Source organism: Myotis yumanensis, unplaced genomic scaffold (assembly GCF_028538775.1).
Source record: "Myotis yumanensis isolate MYYU_CA2020_CCGP unplaced genomic scaffold, mMyoYum1.0.hap1 SCAF_10, whole genome shotgun sequence".
NCBI lineage: Eukaryota > Metazoa > Chordata > Mammalia > Chiroptera > Vespertilionidae > Myotis > Myotis yumanensis.
The window spans coordinates 28,347,921-28,371,004 of record NW_027223761.1 but is presented as its reverse complement, the minus strand read 5'-3'; the positions used below and the strand labels follow the sequence as shown (position 1 = coordinate 28,371,004).

The 23,084-nt window shown below is 36.0% G+C and overlaps 1 protein-coding gene across 5 annotated transcripts in view; it reads left to right on the top strand.

The window, feature by feature from the left end:
* PRMT3 (protein arginine methyltransferase 3) overlaps positions 1 to 23,084 on the top strand; it is a 144,551-nt gene that overhangs the window by 85,335 nt on the left and 36,132 nt on the right. For all 5 annotated transcript variants that reach the window (XR_011472968.1, XR_011472970.1, XR_011472967.1 and 2 more), the window contains exons 14-15: positions 14,602 to 14,652; positions 14,849 to 14,936. Coding sequence is in view for 1 of the 5 variants with exons in the window: in XM_070428160.1 (XP_070284261.1) it covers positions 14,602 to 14,652; positions 14,849 to 14,936 (139 nt within the window). In the remaining 4 variants the exon portion in view is untranslated. The remainder of the gene's footprint in view (positions 1 to 14,601; positions 14,653 to 14,848; positions 14,937 to 23,084) is intronic.

The following is a 23,084-nucleotide window of genomic DNA, read 5'->3' as shown; positions in this document are numbered from 1 at the left end:
CACGATATATATATAAAGCTCTCCCTGGCGCCAGTCACACGCGTGTGTTTCAATCTGTCATTGTCGATCATGAATTTGGTTGACACTTCTATTATAGAGAAAGGGTGAATAGTGACATTAAAATACTAGTATTTCTTCTAATTAATTTCTTTTAGTGTGCACAAATCCGTGCACTGGGCCTCTAGTATTCTAATAACTATGTAAGGTGTCAGATGGGTACAGGATTTATCAGCAGATCACTTGGTAAGTTATGTAATGTCTAAGCACTGGTGTGCATACCTGAAACTAATATAATGTATGTCAACTCTAATTGAAAAGTACAAATGATTTTTTAAAACTAAAATAAAGAGCAAATCCAATGGAATAGCATCATGTACTAATTATAACTTAAACTAAATTAACTATTCATGTTTAAAAAAAGAGTCTGTGAAAGAAATAATGCTTTAAATAGTGCAGATGATTGTACCCTCCATTTTATTTAGCAAACATGGGCCCATTTAGGGGTACATGAAGTGGATATCAGCTATTTTTATGTACTGTTCAATCTATAAATAATCACTTTTCTAAAATTTATCAAACCACCTACTAGCCTCATTCCAGGGATGTCTTTTTTTTTTAATTTTTTTCTTTATTGATTAAGGTATTACATGTGTCCTTATCCCCCCCACTGCTCCCCCACTTCCCCCACTCATGCCCTCACCCCCCTGGTGTCTGTGTCCATTGGTTAGACTTATATGCATGCATACAAGTCCTTTGGTGATCTCTCCCCCTTATCCCAACCCTCCCTTACCTTCCCTCTGAGGTTTGATGGTCTGATTGATGCTGCTTTGTCTCTGGATCTGTTTTTGTTCATCAGTTTATGTTGATCATTATATTCCACAAATGAGTGAGATCATGTGATATTTATCTTTCTCTGACTTGCTTATTTCCCTTAGCATAATGCTCTCCAGTTCCATCCATGCTGTTGCTTCTTTTTTACCTCAGCATAGTATTCCATTGTGTAGATGTACCACAGTTTTTTAATCCACTCATCTGCTGATGGGCACTTAGGCTGTTTCCAAATCTTAGCTATTGTAAACTGTGCTGCTATGAACATAGGGGTGCATATATCCTTTCTGATTGGTGTTTCTGGTTTCTTGGGATATATTTCTAGAAGTGGGATCGCTTGGTCAAATGGGAGTTCCATTTTTAGTTTTTTGAGGAAACTCCATACTGTTCTTTACAGTGCCTGCACCAGTCTGCATTACCACCAGCAGTGCACGAGGATTCTTTTTTTCTCCGTATCCTCGCCAGCACTTGTCGTTTGTTGATTTGTTGATGATAGCCATTCTGACAGGTGTGAGATGGTACCTCATTGTCGTTTTGATTTGCATCTCTCGGATGATTAGTGACTTTGAGCATGTTTTCATATGTCTCTTGGCCCTCTTTATGTCCTCTTTCGAAAAGTATCTGTTTAGGTCGTTGCCCATTTTTTGATTGGGTTGTTTATCTTCCTTTTGTTAAGTTGTATGAGTTCCCTGTAAATATTGCAGATTAAACCTTTATCAGTGATAACATTGGCAAATATGTTCTCCCGTGTAGTGGGCTTTCTTGTTTTGTTGATGCTTTCTTTTGCTATGCAAAAGCTTTTTATTTTGATGTAGTCCATTTGTTTATTTTCTCTTTAGTTTCCATTGCCCTAGGTACTGTATCAGTAAATATATTGCTACAACATATGTCTGAGATTTTGCTGCCTGTGGATTCCTCAAATATTTTTATGGTTTCCTCTCTTATGTTTAAGTCCTTTATCCATTTTGAGTTTATTTTTGTGTATGGTGTAAGTTGGTCTAGTTTCATTTTTTTGCATCTATCTGTCCAATTTTCCCAACACCAATTGTTGAAGAGACTGTCTTGACTCCATTGTATGTTCTTGCCTTCTTTGTCAAATATTAATTGAGCATAATGGCTTGGGTCGATTTCTGGGTTCTCTATTCTATTCCATTGGTCTATATGTCTGTTCTTGTGCCAGTACCAGGCAGTTTTGAGAACAGTGGCTTTGTAGTACAGCTTGATATCTGGTATTGAGATCCCTCCTACTTTGTTCTTCTTTCTCAGGATTGCTGCAGCCAGTGGTTCTCAACCTGTGGGTCTCGACCCCTTTGGGGGTCGAACGAACCTTTCACAGGGGTCACCTAAATACATCCTGCATATCAGATATTTACATTACGATTCATAACAGTAGCAAAATTACAGTTATGAAATAGAAACGAAAATAATTTTATGGTTGGGGGTCACCACAACATGAGGAACTGTATTAAAGGGTCGCGGCATTAGGAAGGCTGAGAACGACTGGCTGCAGCTATTCGGGGTCTTTTTTTATTCCAGATGAATTTTTGGAGAGTTTGTTCTAGGTCTGTGAAATATGCCGTTGGTATTTTAATGGGGAGTGCATTGACTCTATAGATCCAAGGGTGTCTTTTAGGTCAGAATGCAGCATCTTTGTTTGTTCATATATCTCTGCCTCCAAAATGCTGTCACTGGCTAATTGCTTTTTCTTTATCCAAATTAAAAACAGTTTTCCTATCTCTTCAGTGGCCTGTGATCATTGTTTCCTTCACACCCTTACCAATATTAACACTCTTGATGGCCTTTTTGTGTTTTAAAATTAAAACATAAGCTAATCATGCTTAATCTTCTTTTGAAAGCCAAGCTTATAGCCCCTTTGAATCTGCGTTTTAAAAAATTCATTAACATTGATTCATTAACACTGATTGAGTTATATTTAAAAAGGACTTGAATATCAAATTGTTCTAAAATATAATCTGAGTGGAATGTTGAAATTCTTAAGCTACATTATAATCATACTTTAATTATAGATATGTATAGGGTTATACTTGAAATCAGAATGTCAAGGGTCAAAATATTTAGGAGAGAAATAATCACACTCAAACAGGACTGAAATACTTATCTCAAGCATAGCAATAAGCATAAGAATGGTTTATCAAATAATCAATAAGAGTGGACTCTTGATTAGAGATGACAGGGGAGTTCTCCTAGACTTATCTCAGAGACTGTCAATTAGAATTATTAGGTTGTGATAATAAATGAGTTTGACCAGGTATTTTCCTCTTTGATTCAGGCACTTTCTCTAGTGTAATGACCTATAAGGAAGTAATCTTCCCAGTTCAGATTTCCTTTGATTTAATGCTCTGGTACAAACCATCGTAAATATTGCCATCCAGATTTTCTAAAAATCCTAAAGTACCTATGTTTCCAGATGTCTGATATATGTATATCTGTGTATTCACAGGAAGGACTAGTCCTCATGGGAAAGTGAGTCAATAATTGGAAAAATAAACTTTGTTATATATACCAGTTGTCTCATAACTTAATATTTACCAAAACCAGTCAATTTTTTGCTTTTCTAGAAGACTGAATGAGAAAAGGACCAATTTAGAAATATAAGGGAGTTTTCTGAAAGTGATTAAAATCAAAGAGGAGAGTTTAAACAGTGATAATATAGCACTGTGATTAAAAGCTTTAGCTCTGATGGGCCCAGTTTACCAATATGACTTTAGAAGAGGTGTTTGATTTCTTAGGACTTCAAATTTTTTATGTGAAAAGTGGAGATAATGACACCAGTACCTACTTCCTGGGTATTATTTTGAGTGCTAAATGAGATAATATGTAAAAGCATTTACCACTATACCTGGCACATACAAAATGCTCATAAAATGATCTAATTAATGTTACCATTCGCTTTCCTGTCTTGCCTTAAAGAAAGAATTGTTTGTTCAAGTTTATTTTTAACATGCATTTGCTTTTGAGGATTTAGTATTGTGTGATTTCATAGATGAATTTACTTATTCCATCAGCATTGAACTGACTAGTTTTTTTTATAGGCAAAGATATGCAGTGAAAACTCTTTGACCTATTCGTATACTTGAATATCCTAATGTAGTGGAGAAATGAGATCTTCTTTCAAAATGCTGCATTTATGCAAATCAGCTGTTTCTCAAAGCAAAATCACTTTCTGCCTACAGTTTTGCAGTCACATTTTTAATTTGTAGGTCACTATGACAATGACATAACTATTACAGAATGCTTTTTAACAACTGATATGTCCTGCCTCTCCCCAAAGTTTACACCATAGTGTGCAGTCTGATTTTTCTTTTCTCTTCTCATCCTCATTCTTTCATTCAGCATCCAACCCCATGGATATGGGATGGGCCAAACTGAGAATATGAGGGCCCCATTTTTGTATTCCTACCCATGTGATGCTGTCAAAAGGGTTGCACAAGTAGTCTTTTAGCTGCTTCCTCTGAACTGGCAAATGCCTGTAAGGCAAAAGCAGTCCCAAATGTGTCTCATTTTTTTTTTAATTTCTTTCTTTACTGAGTCTTACCTTGGTAATGTTTTAATTTATCTCTCTGATGCCTTCAAGCACATAGTATTTTATATTTTTTCAGTTCTTATAGCTGCTCTCAGCAAAAGGGTCACTATATTTTATGTAGTCCACCACTACAGGAGCCAAATTCTTCACTGTGCTGTTTTTTTCCTCCCTAAGGTCTTCTGTCTATAACACTTCCCCATTCTCTAAACTATTTCCCTCTTAATTGTTATATGTCAGTTTAATGTTACTTCCCCTAGGCAGCCTTCTCTAATCCCAGAGTAGATTCTAATAAATCTATTAAATGTTGCTGCACTCCCTGTAATAACACCCACCATACTCATAATGTTTTTCGTTCAGTGTCTTGTGTTCAGCTGTGGATTCCTATAGGCTCTTCAGGGCATTCTCATCATGTCTGTGGTCATCTCCATATCCTCACTGCCTAAGCAGATGCCTGGGTATTCTACCTAAACAGTGAAAATAACTGTTCAGTTGAAGCATACAATAGCGAAAATTAATCTGTGCTCTTAGAAGTCAGGATAGTAGTGAGATAACGTAAGTGTTGGTGAGAATGTGGAGAAAAGGGAACCCTTGTGCGTTGTTTTGGGAATGTAAACTGGTACGACCACTATGGAAAAGAGTATGGAGGTTCCTCAAAAAATTATAGATAGAATTACCATATGATCCTGCAGTCCCACTTCGGGTATATATCCAAAGGAAATTAAAATAAGATCTTGAAGAGATGTCTTCACTCCCATGTTCATTGTAGCCACGATGTGGAGACAACCTAAGTGTCAAACAGGTGAGTGGATAAAGATGTGGCATATAGATGCAATGGAATATTCAGCCATAAAAAGAAGGAAATCCTGCTTTTGTGACAAGGATGGACCTTGAAGGTATTATGCTGAATGAAATAAGTCAGACAAAGAAAGACAAATACTGTATGATATCATTTATTTGTGGAATCCTTTAAAAAAGCCAAACTTATAGAAACCGAGAGTAGAAAGGTAGTTACCAGTGGCTGAGGGAAATGAGGAGACATTGATCAAAGGATACAAACTTCAAGTTATAAGTTGAATAAGTTCTGGGGATTTAGTGTATATTGTGATTATAGTTAATAATACTATATTATATACTTAAAAGTTGCTAAGAGAATGGATCTTAAATGTTCTCACTTCCAAAAAAATTGATCATTGTCTGATTCTGATGGTGGTGTCAGCTAACACTGTGATAATAATCACTTTGCAATATCTAAGTGTATCAAATCAACACATTACACCCCTTAAATTTACACAATGTTGTCTATTATATCTCAGTAAAGCTGAAAGAAAAAATCAGGATAGTAGATGCCTTTCGGGGGTTAAGGTGCCTAGGATTAGCTAAATACATAAGGGGGATTACTAGGGTGCTGGAGATTCTATTTCTTGATCTGGGTGTTGGCTTCACAGCTATATTTAAAAGAGAAAATATTGGTAAATATCAATGAATATAAAATGTATAAAACAATATCTTATGCTTATAGCTAGGAAGAAATGTAGAGTAGTTAGGGCATGTAAGGTATCAATTTATGAAATGTCAGGATTAAAGTACTGTTTTAGGCTCTAAAGAGGTGATTCCTTCTGCTTCCTAAAATCACTATAATAAGCAATTTTGAAATTACAAGGGAGTGATCCACATAAATGTTAAAATTTATTTATAATCTGGGAATATTTCAAGTAGATAAAAATTAATTACATTGAGTTTTTCAGTAAAAGTACCTTTAAGAAATTTTAGACCTATTGTCTGTTTTGCTACTTCCCATATTGCTAGGTCTGTTTCTAAAGTACTCAATTTGGCAATATCCCTTGAGAAGTATATGGCACTTAATGTGTATTGTTCCCTAGAGGAATTATGAAAGAAAGAAAAGATGCAAATTTTCTCTTGGGATAAAATAGAAAATTAATTGAAGAAGAAAGAGTTCATAATTTAAGGTATAATTAATATTGGGAGAAAATTCTAATATATAATTTTCATATTTGTTGATTATGCTTTCTTAGTTTTAATGCCAGTCATCACTAGCAGAATTCATGTTTTTTTGCAGTAGCTTGTATGTCTTTTGTTTGTAGTTTCATCTGGTTGGTTTATATACAGAGATATAAGCTATAATAATCATTTTTATGCATTATCTTCTTACTCTTTCTTTACTTACTTTAGACCTAGCAGTTGGCTTTTGAATTCCATTTTAAGATTCTGAAAGAAATACTTCCACAAAAAATGAATTGTATTTTTGTTATAGTGATTCTCCTGCATGGATTACAAGCACTCTGTCTCCATGCTTGGATAAACTCCATCAAAAGCACATTATCCTCCTACTTCTGTGGACAGCTGCCTAATTGTATCTGCTGTAACCACACGCTGTTGGAACATGATACCAATGAAGAACAGAAATGATAAATTACTCCCTGCAGGTGATAGTGATAATGATAATTTTTAATTTCCTTCTTTCTCATAAGGTCTAGTCTGATCTTATTTCATTGGCTGCCATCCTGTTACACACACATACACAGTACGTTCTCTTTAAAGAAATACTCATTGCACCAAAATACATGAGAAAGTAATTCATTTTTATTTCAAATCATTGTTCTTCAAATGAGCATTGTTCTTAAAACGAGCTGCATCTACCTTTATATGTGTTGGATAAACAAGCAAATTGTGACTTAAAACAGATTTTTAAATGATTCGATTTAAAATGCTGTGAATTTTTTTTTCCCTTTTTGTGCAATGCACAAAGAGACGAACAGATCATTCTGAAACTGTATTCTGATGGTTAGGAATATTTAAGATGCACAATAAAGTTACATGTCTTATTTTCCTATGTACTTCAAAGTAATTATGGAGGATTTTCAACAAATTACAAGTATGATCAAGCTGTTCCAGAAATTTACTGTACGCATGTGTTTTCCTTTTATTCTGTTTTTTTTTTTTTCCCCATCATCATTAGTATTGTTCTTATTTACCACTCATTTTCCCTTCTCTCAATCTAAGGGCTTTATAACTAAGTTTTTTCTGACTGTTGTATAATTCAGTGAAACTTTAATTGTGACCTTGCCTTTGCAGATTAACTCAGCTCTTAGAGATATTTGATTTTAATGCTTTTTTTCCCCCTCAGCTGTTCCTTTTGCCCCTGACAAGATATATATGTGGAACAAAAGAGGAATTTATTCTGTGGTCAGGTCTTTTAACATATCTGATCTTTTTCAAGCACATGTCAAGCTGTGCTGCAGTTATTTATTACCATTGTCTATGAGTCTTCATTTTCAATTTCCTATGCTTGTTGTTTGTTTTTTCTTATAGTTGAATGACATACACAGAGAAAGGATAAATTTATTGAAATTGACATTTAAAAGATCTAGAGATACCCTGGCATGATGATGATAAGGTAGTGAAACTATAAATAGAAAAAGGTGGCATATTCATATTCTGAAGCAAAATAGTTTTGTTCCCAAATCAACTGACATATTTGGTTATAATGGCTTTGCAGAAATAAAAACACTAGTCATAGTTCAATTGGTTTATATAACTATGTTTCAAGGTTAAGATTTTTTTTCTCTCCTAATTTCTATTTTAATTATTAAGGAGCACTTATACAGCAAAAAATATATATATTTTTAAAAACTGTTTTCTTTGAGTGGCATTCTAGGTCTTGCTTGTGTTTGAAGGTAATTACCAATTTTTTAAACCAGAAATTCCCTTTGGTTTTTCAGAGTAAGAGTCTTTCACTTTCTCAGTTATATGAATGCTAATTGACAAGTAGATTATCTGCACATACCTATTTATTTATTTATTTATTTATTTATTGATACCAGAGAGGGAGAAAGGAAAGAGAGAGATAGAGAGATAAACATAGATGTGAAAGAGACACATTGATTGGTTACCTTCCTTATGTGCCTCACCGGGATGGAATGCACACCCTAAATGTGTGTCCTGACCTGGAATCAAACCTATAACCTTCTGGTGCATGGGGCAAGGCTCCAACTAACTGAGCCACACTGGCCAGGGTTGCACATAATTTTTAATCTCTGGTGAATTTCTTCCTAATGTTCCTCATGTTTCTGCTTAATGTGTGCTGGGGAACTGATCTTAACATTACCCTCAACCAAACATCATTAGGAGGGAACTGCATGAGGAGCTGAAGATATTATGATGCATTTTCAAGGGAACTATAAAATAGTATATTGTGACTATTTTTCCAAATTAATAAATATTTATCTATAGGATTACTTTTGATGGCCAAATGGCATTTCATTGTATGGAGATATTATGATTTATTAACTGGTCACCTATTGTTGAAAATTTGAGCTAAAATTGACATCTTATGGCTAAATCTTTGCAGGCATACTTAATAATTTCCATAGAATACTTTTTAGAATTCCTGGGTCATTGAATATATACATTATGTAAATATGGCAATTAGAAAACATAAAACATGCAGAAATCATAAGTGTAGTGTGATAAAATTGCCCAAAGAAGAATATTCACCATGTACTCAACTCAGCTTAAGAATATTAAAAGCAAACCAGGAGCCCACCATGTAACCCCTTTCAGTTTCTATCCCTATATAAGGGTAACTAATATACTGACTTACAATACCATAAGTTTTGCTGTTTTTGAATATTCTGGAATTATATCATTTGAAATTATATAAATGGAATTATTTCATTTGTACTATTTCATGTATGACTTCTTTCTAATACAAATGTTTTGTCTTTTTGTTTTTATTGATCAAATGTTTTGTCTTTTAATATGTATTGCTAAGTTCCCGTTAGAAAGGTTATTTCAGTTTATTTTCCCACAATGAGTGCCATGTTTCCCACTAAACTGTGGTTATTATCATTTTAAAAAGTTTTGATCAAGGAAATGGTTGTTTTAATTTACTCATTTTTCTCTAAATAGGTCAAACATCTTTTTTCACATGCTTATTAATCAGTTGATTTTTCTTTCAGAAGTGTCCTTTGTCTTAATTTCTTTTGGCATATTGTTTTCTTACTAATTTAGAAGTTTAATGTACAAAGAACACGTGACCCTTTGTTTTATATATATTACAAATATTCTCAGATTTGTTGCATTTCAATTTTGATACGAAAGTTTTAAATTTCCCTTATATTAAGTCTGCCTGTGTGTAGCATTTTAAAAGCCTTCTTCAGTTCCAGATTTTATACTGGTAAACATTTACATATGTTGGTGGGATTTCACTTTTCCTCCCTCCTACCCTTCCACCCACCAGATGATGTTGTAATTTTGCCTTACATATTATAAGTATTGTGAAGGGAAAAGTAAAACCCAATTATTTATTACTGTTGTTGTTCTTGTATTATATTTGATGTTTCAGGTTTTCCTTCTAGTATTATAACCCATCAGCCCGAAGAACTTCCTTTAAAATTTCTTCTAAAAAGTCCACTGGCAGTGAATTATTTTTGTTTCCTTTACTTGAAAATGTCTTTATTTTACCTTTATTCCTGAAGGATATTTTTTCTGGATATAGAAATGTAAAGGGTTTTTTGTTTTTTTTTCCTGCTTCAATATTTTTATCTTTTCCATCATGACCACCAATTACATGTATGTTAGCTTTATAGTTCCCTGCAACTCTGTGCATTCTATTTCAAACTTTTCCCCTTGGTTTTTAAAATTAAATAATTTCCATTGATCTATCTTAAAACTCACTGATTTTTTTTCCTTATTATCTCCATTCTGCAGTTCAGCCCAGGGAGTTCTTTTGTTTCCATTATTTTTTAGTTTTCAATATTCCTTATGTTTCTTCTTTTTTACTAGAGGCCCCGTGCACAAAATTCGTACACAGGTAGGGTCCATAGTCCTGGCCGGCGATCAAAGCCATTCGGGGCCTTCCGGCTGCTGGCTGGGACCTTCCTTCCCCTGGCTGTCAGCTGGCTGCTGGCCGGGGCCTTCCTTCATTCTGCGCCACCCCCTGATGGTCAGCGCACATCATAGCAAGCAGTCGAACTCTTGAGGAGACGATTTGCATATTAGCCTTTTATTATATAGGACTGGTGGCCCGGTGCATGGATTCGTGCACATTGAAAGGAAATTCATTAGAAGGTGGCCAGCAGGACGGGACTTGGTGAGACAGGCCAGACACACCCTGGAGCCAACCTTCCATGGTCCCTCCCCGGCTGGCTGCACCTGGGGTGATGCTGTGGCTCGAAGGGCATCTGCGGTCACCGCAGCTCAGCAGTAAGTCAGATTTGGGGTCGACAGTGCCCCAGCAGCAACATAACCCATGGTCGAAGGTGGAATCACACAGCCCTGCAAGTAATTGGGCTTCCTCCTGTGTTGAGCGTCTGCCCCCTGGTGGTCAGTGCACGTCATACCTACCAGCTGGTCGGATGGCCAGGCAGTTGCTTAGCCTTTTATATATATAGACTAGAGGCCCGGTGCACAAAAATTTGTGCACTCGGGGTGGCGGGTCCCCCAGCCCGGCCTGTGCCCTCTCACAGTCTGGGACCCCTCGGGAGATAACGACCTGCTGGCTTAGGCCTGCTCTCGGGTGGCAGAGGGCAGGCCCAATCCCTAAGTGCAGCCCCTGGTCAGGCTCAGAGCAGGGCCGATTGGGGAGTTGGAGCGCCGCCCCGTCATGCACAGAGCAGGGTGGATCGGGAGGTTGCAATGCCACCCTCAGGGTAGACTGATTGGGGGGTTGGGGCACCGCCCCCTGTTACACTCAAGGCAGGGTCGATGGGGAGGTTGCGGCGCCACCCCCTGTCATGCACAGAGCAGGGCCGATCAGGGGGTTGGGGCGCTGCCCCCTGTCACTCACAGAGCAGGGCCCATCAGGGGGTTGAGGAGCTCCCCCCTGTCACTCACAGAGTAGGGCCGATAGGGGAGCTGGGGCACCGCCCCCTGTCACGCACAGAGCAGGGCCCATCAGGGGTGTTGAGGCTCCTTACCCTGTCACGCACAGAGCAGGGCGGGTTGAGGAGCTCCCCCCTGTCACTCACAGAGTAGGGCCGATAGGGGAGCTGGGGCACCGCCGCCTGTCACACACAGAGCAGGGCGGATCAAGGGGTTGGGGTGCTGCACCCTGTCACACTCAGGGCAGGGCCAATGGGGAGGTTATGGCTCTACCCTGTCACACACAGAGCAAGGCCCGTGGAGGGGGGTTGGGGCTCCACCCTCTATCACCCACAGAGCAGGGCCGATCAGGGGGTTGGGGCACCGCCACTGTCACACTCAGGGCAGGGCTGATGGAGAGGTTATGGTTCTACCCTGTCACACACAGAGCAGGGCCCGTGGGGGCGGGGGGTTGGGGCACTGCACCCTGTCACACATAGAGCAGGGCCGATCAGGGGGTTGGTGCACTGCACCCTGTCACACACAGAGCCGCAGGGCAATCGGGATTGGGGAGCTCCCCCTATCAGGCACAGAGCAGGGCTGATCAGGGGGTTTGGGCGCTGCCCCCTGTCACGCTGATCCCGGTGCCGGGAGCCTCATTGCTCCGCTGATCCCGGTTCTGGGAGGCATATTACCCTTTTACTATATAGGATAGAGGCCTGGTGCACGGGTAGGGGCTGGCTAGTTTGCCCTGAAGGGTGTCCTGGATCAGGGTGGGGGTCCCCACTGGGGCGCCTGGCCAGGCTGGCTGAGGGGCTGAGGGCTGTTTTCCCGCTGGCAGTTGACTAAAAGCTCCCAACCGCTCCTTGTTTTCTTTTTTTTTTTTTTTTTTTATTCTGGGCCAGCTTTAGCTCTGAGGCCTCGCTGCTGAAAACATGGATACAATGTTGCGGTCCGGGGCTGACTGACAGCCGGTTTTGTTTAGCTTCTTATTTGCAACATCGTAATAGTTGCTTAGAGTTGCAGTTGAGAGTCCTGCAAGTGAGGCGGGGAACGTTGGAGTCTGCAGTTCCTGGAGGAAGCAAGCCTCCCTGCTGGCTTCAGTGCATGGCTGCCGGCCGCCATCTTGGCTGACAGTTAATTTGCATAAGGATACGCTGATTAGCCAATGGAAGGGTAGCGGTCGTACGCTAATTACCATGTTTCTCTTTTATTAGTGTAGATAGTTTCTATTTTTCTATGAGAATTCCTGTCTTCTGATTCATTTTACTGTGTGTTCTATTAGATGTTGTACATCCTTTGTCATTCTCGTAATGTTATAACTGTCTGGATAATGCTCATGTTTAGTGTTTGCAGGCAATCAGACGAATTCAAGTCAAAACACAAGTTTTGTCAATAGTGTCTGTGCAGAGAGTGGATCAAATCTTAGTCATTCTCTAAGCATATGTTACATTGTTTTGGGTCTCTCCTGCATATGCACATAAGGAATTAGTCTTAGATTTGTACAGGTTTTTCAAATCTTAGTTCAGTTCTCTAAGCCTTTGCCACTTGATTTGGGGTTTTTTTCACACATGTTTATTCAAGGTTTAATCCTAGGACTTGTGCCAGTGATTTAAGTTTTAGTTCAATTTTTTTCAGCCTCTGTTATGTTGGTTTGGATCGCACCTGAGCTGTGTAGCTCAGGGGGTTAGGCTGAGAGTTGTGCAGCTTTATACATAGAATTAGGGTATTCTCTGCTCTCTTTCTTCCTCATTTGATCTACACTCTCCATTTTTTTCAGAGTTGAAAATTATTAGGTCCATCTAAGTGTTGTTATTCAATCATTTTATAAAGTGCACTATATAATGAGTCTAGTTAATTTAAGAAACTGAAGACTAAAAAAGTTAATTTAAAATTTATTAAGAACCTGCTGTATAACAGATTTTTGCTGGTTAAAGGGCATAAAAATATAAATTACTCATAGGCTTTGCTTATAAATAAGTTACAGTCTGATAGGGCAAACTAAACTAAAATATAGATGATAAGTACTGTAATAAAATTGTATATCATAGCACATTCACTCAGCAAATATGAATTGTGTTCTATGGGCCAGGCACTGCTCTGGCCATGAAGGATATGGTGGTGAACATGATAGACATAGGAATAAATTTAAGTAAACAGTTAAATTAGTCATTGGAGAGGTATCAGGAAATCAGCTGAAAAAAAAGGTTATATATTTTAGAAATGTTCTCGTTAGCTACATGGTTTTCTGTAATAACCTGTAGCTGAACACTACATTGCTTTATAATCCTATTTGACAGAATTATAAATAGTGTTTCGATTTTTCTCTTGGTATCTAAAGTATAATGAACCTGAAGGTTAAATATTGAATTTGGTTTGGATTCAATCCATATTAATCCTACAGATCAATAAAACTTCACGTTCTCAACAAAAGCAGCAGTGTCCTGTTTTTAACACTTTAAGAGCTTTATTTAATGCCAGTTATAAAAATAGATTAAGTTAAGCTAGTCCCAGTAGTGAAAGAAAAAGGAATGGTATTTAAAGTTTAAACAAATGAAAACTCTATATTCATCTGAATGTTAGTTTCTTTTAGAGACCTTTTTGTACTATCATAGTAACCCTTAGAGTTATTTCGAGTTTCTCTTTTGGCTATTTGCTTAAACATAAGTTTTATTTGAGTACTATTACTGATCTTTATTTTATTTTCAGAAGAAAAAAAACAACATTTAAATATTCCATAATCCCATTGCAAAAATATTCATAATGGTTTGCTTTAAAATTGGATGCATAATAATATCAGATGAAATTTAATGAGCTGTCTTTGTATAAAAGTATGTTTTAGTTCTTTATTGCTGTGTAACACACTACCCAAAAACTTAATGCTTTGAGGTCACAATCACTTAGATTTATGGTTTATGATTCTGCAGTCTGGACTGGACTTATCTACTAGTTTTTCTGCTGGTCTCTCCTGGGTCTCTTGAGCTGCTGCAGTTGTCTGGAGGCCTGACTAGTACCACAGGGTCCAGGATGCCTTACCTCGCATGGCAGCATCTCAGCGGGAGAGTCTGGACCCACAAAGGGCTGCTGAGCCTCTCTCTCCTTATAGTCTCTCACCTTTCAGTAGTCTACCATGATCATTTCTCTAATAAAACATATTGATTATTTGATTAGCCTTGTTACCCTTATTATTGTGTTGTTTCTGTGGGGAAAAGCCAAATTATATTACTTTATTTTTACTTATAACATCTTTTCCAGAAAAAATGGTGACCTGCCATAAGTTTAAGAGATATCTGGTCTTTGAAATGGTTTTTTATTTGCCATGTTTTAAACGACTGAATAGTAAATTATGTCATGTAATTAGTTTGTTTGTTTGTTTATTTATTTATTTCATTTATTTTTAAAAACAGGCAATTGCTGGCTACTTTGATATATATTTTGAGAGGAATTGCCAAAACAGGGTAAGTATTATGAGTTGTCTCATAAGAATTAATTATGTGAAATACATTGCATTTTATTTTTGTGCCCCAAGATGTTTGATCATAAGCATTTTGCTATTGTAAGCAATTGGAGCTTGTATTTGATGTAGTAGATTAATGTACCATGATATTAAATATCTTGTACTTCATCAGATACTTTTGAACTCCACCATTGCAGGTCGTGTTCTCTACAGGCCCCCAGAGTACCGAAACACACTGGAAACAAACAATATTTCTATTGGAAAAGCCATTTTCAGTTAAAGCAGGTGAGAGAGAAATGTAAAGGGGGTAAAGTGTCTTATTTATTCTGAAGCATATAATATTCATTCATTCTACAACCACTTTTTATGTGCCCACTCTATTTGAAGGAGTATAATAGTATAATAGATGCTAAAATAAGATGTTCTTAGAGCTTACCATCTACATAAATTTTAGCAGGCATATCATTTCATTAAAAAAGTAATTTTTAAAATTTTTGAATTTATTGGGGTGACATGGGTTAATAAAGTTATACAGGTTTCAAGTATACAATTCTATAATATATCATCTGTACATTGCATTGTGTGTCCACCACCCAGAGTCAAGTCTCCTTCTGTCACCATTTATCCCCCCCATTACTCTCTTCTACCTCCCCCCACCCTCCTTTCCTTCTGGCAATCCCCACACTACTGTCTATGTATTTTTTTTTTCTTAATCCCTTCATCTTTTTTACCCAACCCGCCTCCCATCTGACAGCTGTCAGTCTGTTCTCTATATCTATGAGTCTGTTTCTGTTTATTTGTTTATTTTGTTAATTAAATTCCACATATAAGTGAAATCAATGGTATTTATCTTTCTCTGACTCACTTATTTCACTTAGCATAATATTCTCCATGTCCATCCATACTGTTGCTAAGGGTAAGATTTCTTTTAAAGAAGTAATTTAAAAGAAAACTTATATTTACATCTAATATCTGCCAGTTAAAATGTATGTCACATATTATGTACTTATTATTTTGAGTACCACAGAAGAATTCAGAAAACTTTTCTTTAACGATAACTAGTATTTACTAAGTTGCAAATATAACCAAAAGAAAATATAATATTTTCATTTCCCAACTGACTAAAGAGTAATATTACCATAAAGGTAAAGTATAAATAGAGGAGAATGTTCTTCAGTAGTTAGCATATTCAAAATATATTTGTCTGGAATTCACTCAATTGTCTCTAACTCCTCAAATCCTACAGTATTCAAGGACTGGTCACTTCTACCTTCCTTTGTTTTATATCTCATTGGTCGTTCACTTATATGAGCATCCATAGTTCTTCCATATTACACATTTAGCTCCAAAAGTTAGAGTTTGGTTATAAAACCTTTTTTTTTTTTTTTAATTTAAGCTGCTTATTACATAAGTCTTCTTGTTTCAGTTTTCTGAAAGCTTCCCCAACTGTAGGAAAGCTGAATGTACAACAAACTTCAGTGAAAAGTTATCCAACATCTCTAGTAACTCAGGAAAAAGATAACTAAAACGACAAGACACTGTTTCTTATTCATCATTATGATGGGAAATACATAAAATTTAACAGCACCACGTGCTGACAATAATGTAGACCAGTGGTTCCCAAACTTATTTGGCCTACCGCCCCCTTTCCAGAAAAAATTTACTCAGCTCCTGGAAATTAAATTTTTTTTTATTTTAATAGCAGTTACTCATCGCCCCCAAATGCACCTGTGGCCATCACCGCCCCCCTGGATCGCTGCAGCGCCCACCGGGGGGCGGTAGCACCCACTTTGGGAATCACTGATGTAGACAAATATAACATACTCTGCTGCTGATAGTCTTAATTGGTACAACAACCTTAGAAAACAGTTTGATACCATCAAGTTAAGAGTACATGAACCATCCCTACAACCACAGTTTTTTTTTAGGCATGTGTTTTGACAGTGTCTCCCACAATCTGTGTACAAGAACTTTCACAACAGTGGTTTGTAGAGGTGAAAAATTAGAAGCAACCTTAATGTCCATCAGTAGAAGATAGATAAATTTGGTAGTTGCATACAATAAAATATAGTAGATAAATCATATATGTGTGTCTATCAAAAGCAACATTGCAGAAAAATAGTGGCAGAATGATTCCTGCGATATACCATTTATGTGAATTCTAAAAACATACATACACACATAGTAGAGGTAAGAAGTAACACTTAAGAATGATCACCGCTGAATTCAGTGTAGTGGTTACCTTTGGGGAAAGACAGAAAGAAGATCAGGGAAGGCTATGGAGGGGGTTTAGTGCCAGATATCTGAACTGTTTATTTTTAATATTGAAGGAATTGTAGGAGAATGTTAGTATTTGACAAAGCTGAGTAGTGGGTCCCAGGTAGTCATTATATTCTCTATACATTTAAAATATTTCATAAAATTCTACAGTTTTGATTTCACTGTTGATGCATAAGTTGAATTTAGTAGATGCAGATAAACACTATTAGGTAAGTGAGTGGATGTGACTATGTTCCAATTAAATTTTATTTACAAAAACAGGTAGCCAGCATCAAAATTTTTCCATAAAACAAATCTCCAGGCACAATTGCTTCATTGCAAATTCTCCCAATCACTTAAAAAAAAAATAACACCAAAATCTATACAGTCTCTTTCAAATAAAGAGAGCTAAAATTATGAGTAGTATTATGTTGATAACAAAAACTAGACAAAGATAGTACAAGAAAATTAAGCTACAGACCAATTCCCATTATGAATATAGATGCATAAATCCTCAACAAAATACTAGCAAGTTGAATCCAGCAGTATTATAAGAAGAACAATGCCATTACCATATGAGGGGTTTATTCCAGGAATGCAAGGCTTATTCAGTATTTTTAAGTCATTTAATGTGATCCACAAGCTACCAGAATAAAAAAAAACACATGATCACACCAATGACTAGAAAAATCACTTGATAAAATTCAATGTCCATTCATGATAAATACTTAAGCAAACTAGAAATAAAAGAACTTCCTCAACCTGATAAAGGCATCCACACAAAGTCAACAGTAGCAAACAATATACAGATGATGTATTGCAGAATTGTGTACCTGAAACCTGTATAATTTTTTTAACCAATGTCACCCCAATAAATACAATTTTTTTTAAAAAGATAAACATTCTAAGCAATAAATACGTTTTATAATTTAAAAAAATAAAAAAGTAAGGAAAGACAATGTGAATATTTTCCCAGACTAAGATTCTACATTTGGCTAAAAGCAAAATGGAACTGTATAATAATGAGTCTAATTTGTTTTTGTTTTGTTTGTTTATTATTTTATTTACAATGTAACTCAAAAAAAAAATCCCAAAAGAAGTGCTCTAAACATTTGAGCACTTTCCAGCATTGTGGGAATAAGAATGAATACTCTTAAAAGAGTTAGAGAACACTTACTTTAATGTTAAAGTCAGGTCGTATGTTTTTCTTTTTCCTTTAAAAATACTAATGTACAATTTTATTTTACAAACTTATGTGGGAGTGTTTACTTAAAAAACCCAGATCATTTTTGTGTTATTTGGCTTTGGAAATATGATTAAAATCAGGCTATTTCTCTTTCTCTGTATATACCTAGTAAGTTTTTAAATGGAGAATCCATTTACTTTTTCTTTTATTTTTTTAAATCTAAGCTTTACTAGTGACAATAATGAATTTTTTTGTTCCTTCTGGGGAAATGAAATGTCATTGCTCTGGATGAAAATAACTTTTAAAAACCACTGAATTTAAACCACATGAAATGAAATTAATTTTGTTCTTGATTGAACTGCAGCACTGCTTTGTGGTATCCTAATAGCCGTCTGCCGATGATTAAACAAGGTGGTACAGCTCAGCTCCATAGAGAATGTCTTTTGCAGCTCTCACCACAGTATACACGCTCAACAACATCAGTCATTTTATATCTATTTGACACTGATTAATTACTCCGATCTATTCTGGTGCTACAGACACTATCCTAAACAATTAAAGGGAGTTCAGCAGTGTGAATTATGTATTTATTACTGTGACCCTTCCTGCTATTTAATTAACTTAAATAGATGGTATTTGCACCCTCATTTTGAAATTAAGGCTATTGTAAAACTAGCTATTTTACTTGTATTTCACTTTAAGACATGAAAATTATACTGAGATTATAAGGCAATGTTTTGCCTTTTAAGTTATTCAGATGTTTTGCTTGTTTAATAGTGATGCTTAAAATTTTTTGTGTGAAAATTTAACAAAAATATCCATTAATAGTTTTTCTTGACTTGGGCTCTATGTCTAAATTGAGGAATGCACAGAGCTCTTGTAGGCATATCCTCTAAACCTGAAATGAACTTGAAAACCTGCTTTATAAGCACCTTGGAACATTCCTCTTTAATCCTTACACTAAGGATTGAAAGAACATTTACAAACAAGCCAACTTAGATATTTTTAACACTTCGGAGGCAACTTAAATCAAAGAGAAGCAATCATTAGCATATACATACCAAATGGAAATATTTGTAAAAATACCTAACACACATCAACAAGAAAGTCCCTGAAATAAATGTACAAAGGATTTTTTTTAAATTTTTATTAATTTCAGAGAGGAAGGAAGAGGGAGAGAGAGATAGAAATATCAATGATGAGAGAGAATCATTGATCAGCTGCCTCCTGCACATGCATCGTCGGGGTTCCGGCCCACAACCTGGACATGTGCCCTGACTGGGTATCGAACCCTGACCTCTGGTTCATAGGTCGACACTCAACCACTGAGCCACCACAGCCAGATCACAAAGGATTTTTTAAGATAGTGGTTAGACATTCTAAATGATACTCATCACCACAGATAATCATTAACATGCAAATCAAAGCAATCCAATTCTGATGATTGTTTATCTCAATATCAGGTGTTTTTAATTGTTTTATGTTCTTTATTTATTCATTTATTTAGTAATAAAAAATGTATCTTATTGAAGTGGGAGACAAGACAACAGGTAGTATTTTCTTTTGGCATCTCCCTCTGAGGGAGGCTGGCAAAGCTGATGGGGCCACCACGTGGACTTGCGGAAGATGGTTTGGTTTCTAATAACACCCAATGTTGATGACAATGGCAGAGTAAAATGAACATTTGTGCCTTTTATTAAGGTGTCCCACTTTTGGTAATACAATATAAGGAGTTTATTCAAAATTCAGACTTATTTTTTATTCTTTGATATTCTAAGAAGTGAAAGTAACATTGTTTTCATTTGTTTGCCTTTCTTTAAAGTATCTTTATGGAATTTTTGTTCGTATTGTCAAGTCTTCAACCTTTTCCTTTTGGTTTCTGACTTTGGTTTCATATTTTAAAATATAACATTACTATGTTTACACGTTTTTATTGAATCCTTTTCCTCAGTAGTTCCAAATGCCCAACTTGCCATGTACTGAATCTCCTAACAGATTTTTAAATTTTTCTACATTATATATGTATCTGTGTTTAATTCTAAAACACCATATTTTTAAAACATTTTTATTCTATAATTTACATGCAATAAAAATTCACATTTATATTGTATAGTTTGGTGAGTTTTGACAAATATATACACCACCCTTATCCTATATAATAAAAGGGTAATATGCAAATCAACCGAACAGCGGAACAACCAGTCTTTATGACACGCACTGATTACTAGGGAGCAGATACTTAATGCAGGAGCTGCCCCCTGGTGTACAGTGCGCTCCCACAGGGGGAGCACTGCTCAGCCAGAAGCTGGGCTCACAGTTGGCGAGCGCAGTGGTGGTGACGGGAGCTTCTCCTGCCTCCACTGCAAGTGGGCAGTAGGAGCAAGGGGTCCTGGACTGTGAGAGCCCCAGATTGCGAGAGGGATGTCTGCCTGCCGGCTTAGTCCCAATCCCCCAGGGAGCCTAAGCTGGCAGGTGGACATCCCCCAAGGGATCCCAGACTACAAGAGGGTGCAGTCCGGGCTGAGGGACACCCCTCCTCCCCAGTGCATGAATGTTATGCACCAGGCCTCTAGTAAAAATATAAAATACTTCCATCACTCTAAAAAGTTTCCTTATTAAAGGAAACTTCCATCACTCTAAAAGTTTCCAACCCTTGTGTGGACATCCCCAACTCCAGTACCCAGAGCAAGGCAGACACTGATCTGCTTTCTATTACTGTATAGTAACATTACTAATTAGCATCACTAATATTAAAGTATTAGTATTCTTTCAGAATTTTATATCAGTGGAATTACACAGGATGTACTCCCGCTTCTTTTGCTCAGCATACTTTCATCTGTGTATCAGTACTTGGTTCCTTTTTATTGACAAGTAGTATTCCTTTGTATGGATGTATTCCAATTTACTTATGCACTCAGTTGCTGCTAGACTTTTGGATTGTTTTCTGTTAGGGATCATTATTAATAAAGTTGCTATGAACATTCGTCTAAAAGTCTTTGTGCAGACATGTTTTCATTTCTTGGGAAAATAACTGGGAGTAGAATTATCAGGTCTTATGGTAAGTGAATGTTTAACTGTAAGAAACTGACAATTTTTTTTCAAAATGACTGTACTATTTAACATTATCTACCACCATTGTATGTGCAACTGCTCAACATCCTTGCCAACACTTACAAAAAAAGTCAGTTCATTTAATTTAAACCATGCTATTGTAAATGTAGTGATGTTATGCTTTTAATTTTCATTTACCTGATGACAAATAATATTGAGCCTCTTTTCATATGTTCATTGGCCATTCGTACATTTTTTTTGTGATGTTTCAGTTAAAATATTTAGCTCAATTTTTAAGTGGGTTGTTTGTCATCTTATTGAGTTGTCAGAATCTTTATTTATATAGATACAAGTCCTTTGTGTTGCTAATATATTTATTCCAATTCCCAGCTTTTCTTTTCATGGTCTTAATGTTTTTTTGAAGTTTTGTATCTTAAGAAATCTTTGCTACCCTAACATCACGAAGATTTTCTTGTATGTTTTCGTCTAAAAGTTTTTATAATTGGCCTTTTAAATTTAGGTCTATGGTATGTTTTATGTTAATTTTAATATTAGTAGTTTATCTTTTCCCAAATGTGTATTAGGTTGTTCCACCATCATTTCTTATAAAGACTGTCCTTTTTCTATTTAATTACCTTGGCTAATTGACCATATGTGTATAGATGGGTCTGTTTCTGGGCTCTATTTTGTCCCATTGATCTAGATGTATGTTCTTTTTCAAAACTGGTTTTGTTATTCTAAAACCCTTAAATTGCTATATACATTTTAAAGTCAACTTGTTAATTTCCACCCCCCAAAAACCCTGTTAGGATTGTGATTGGGATTGTGTTGAATGTATGTATTACTTTGGGAAGAATTGCCATTTTAACCATATTGGGTCTTTCATCCATAAGCAAAATGTGTCTTTCAATTTATTTTAGATCATCTTTAGCACTCTTTCATAGTTTTATGTTTCTAAATCTTGCACATATGTTGTGACATTTATCTCAAGTATTGTATATTTATACGATACTATTGTAAATGCTATGTTGGTTTTTTATTTCAATTTCTAATCCCTTATTGCTAATGTATAGAAATAAAACTAAATTTTTTATATTGACCTTATATCTTAAGACATTGCTAAACCATCTTACAGTTCTAGTAGCTTTTTTTTCATATTGCTTTAAAATATTCTATATATAAGAAATGTGATCTACAAATACAGATTGTTTTATGTCTTTTTTTCTCTAATTTATATCCCTTTTTTTTTCTTCTCGCGCACCTTAGTGCCCTTACTAGGGCAGCCAATAGAATACTAATTAAAAGTGGTCAGAACAGACGTTTTGGTCAGAGAACATATTATGTATGCTTTCTGTACATTGTTTAAGATTTTTTTTATGACCCAGCTATGATCTATATTGGTTCTATAGATGTCAATCGAGTCATGTTGGTAATAGTTCAAGTCTTTCATGTTCTCTCTGATTTTATCTAATTATTACAGTTATCAACAAAGAAGAGGAGAAATTTCCAGCCATAATTGTAGATTTTTCTGTTGTTGTTCTTTTTTATGATCTTTCAGGTTTGTGTCATGCAGTTTGAAGCTCTGTGCATACAAAAATTTATGATGTGTCATTTATGAATTGAACAAGTTATTCTATTGAAATGTCTCTCTTTATCTCTGGTTGTATTTTTTTTCCTGAAGTCAACTTTGTCTGAAATTATTATAGCCATTCCAACCTCTTTATGATTAATGTTTATATAGAATTTCTTCTTTTACTTTTAACCTATATCTTTGTAAAGTAGGTTGGACATGTTTACATTTAATATTATTACCAATGTTATTGAATTTAACTCTATTGTTTGCCATTTGTTTTTTTTAATCTCCTCTGTCTTTTAACCCTCTTTTCTTCTTTTTTTTATTATTAAACATTCTTTACTATTTTATTTTATCTCTACCT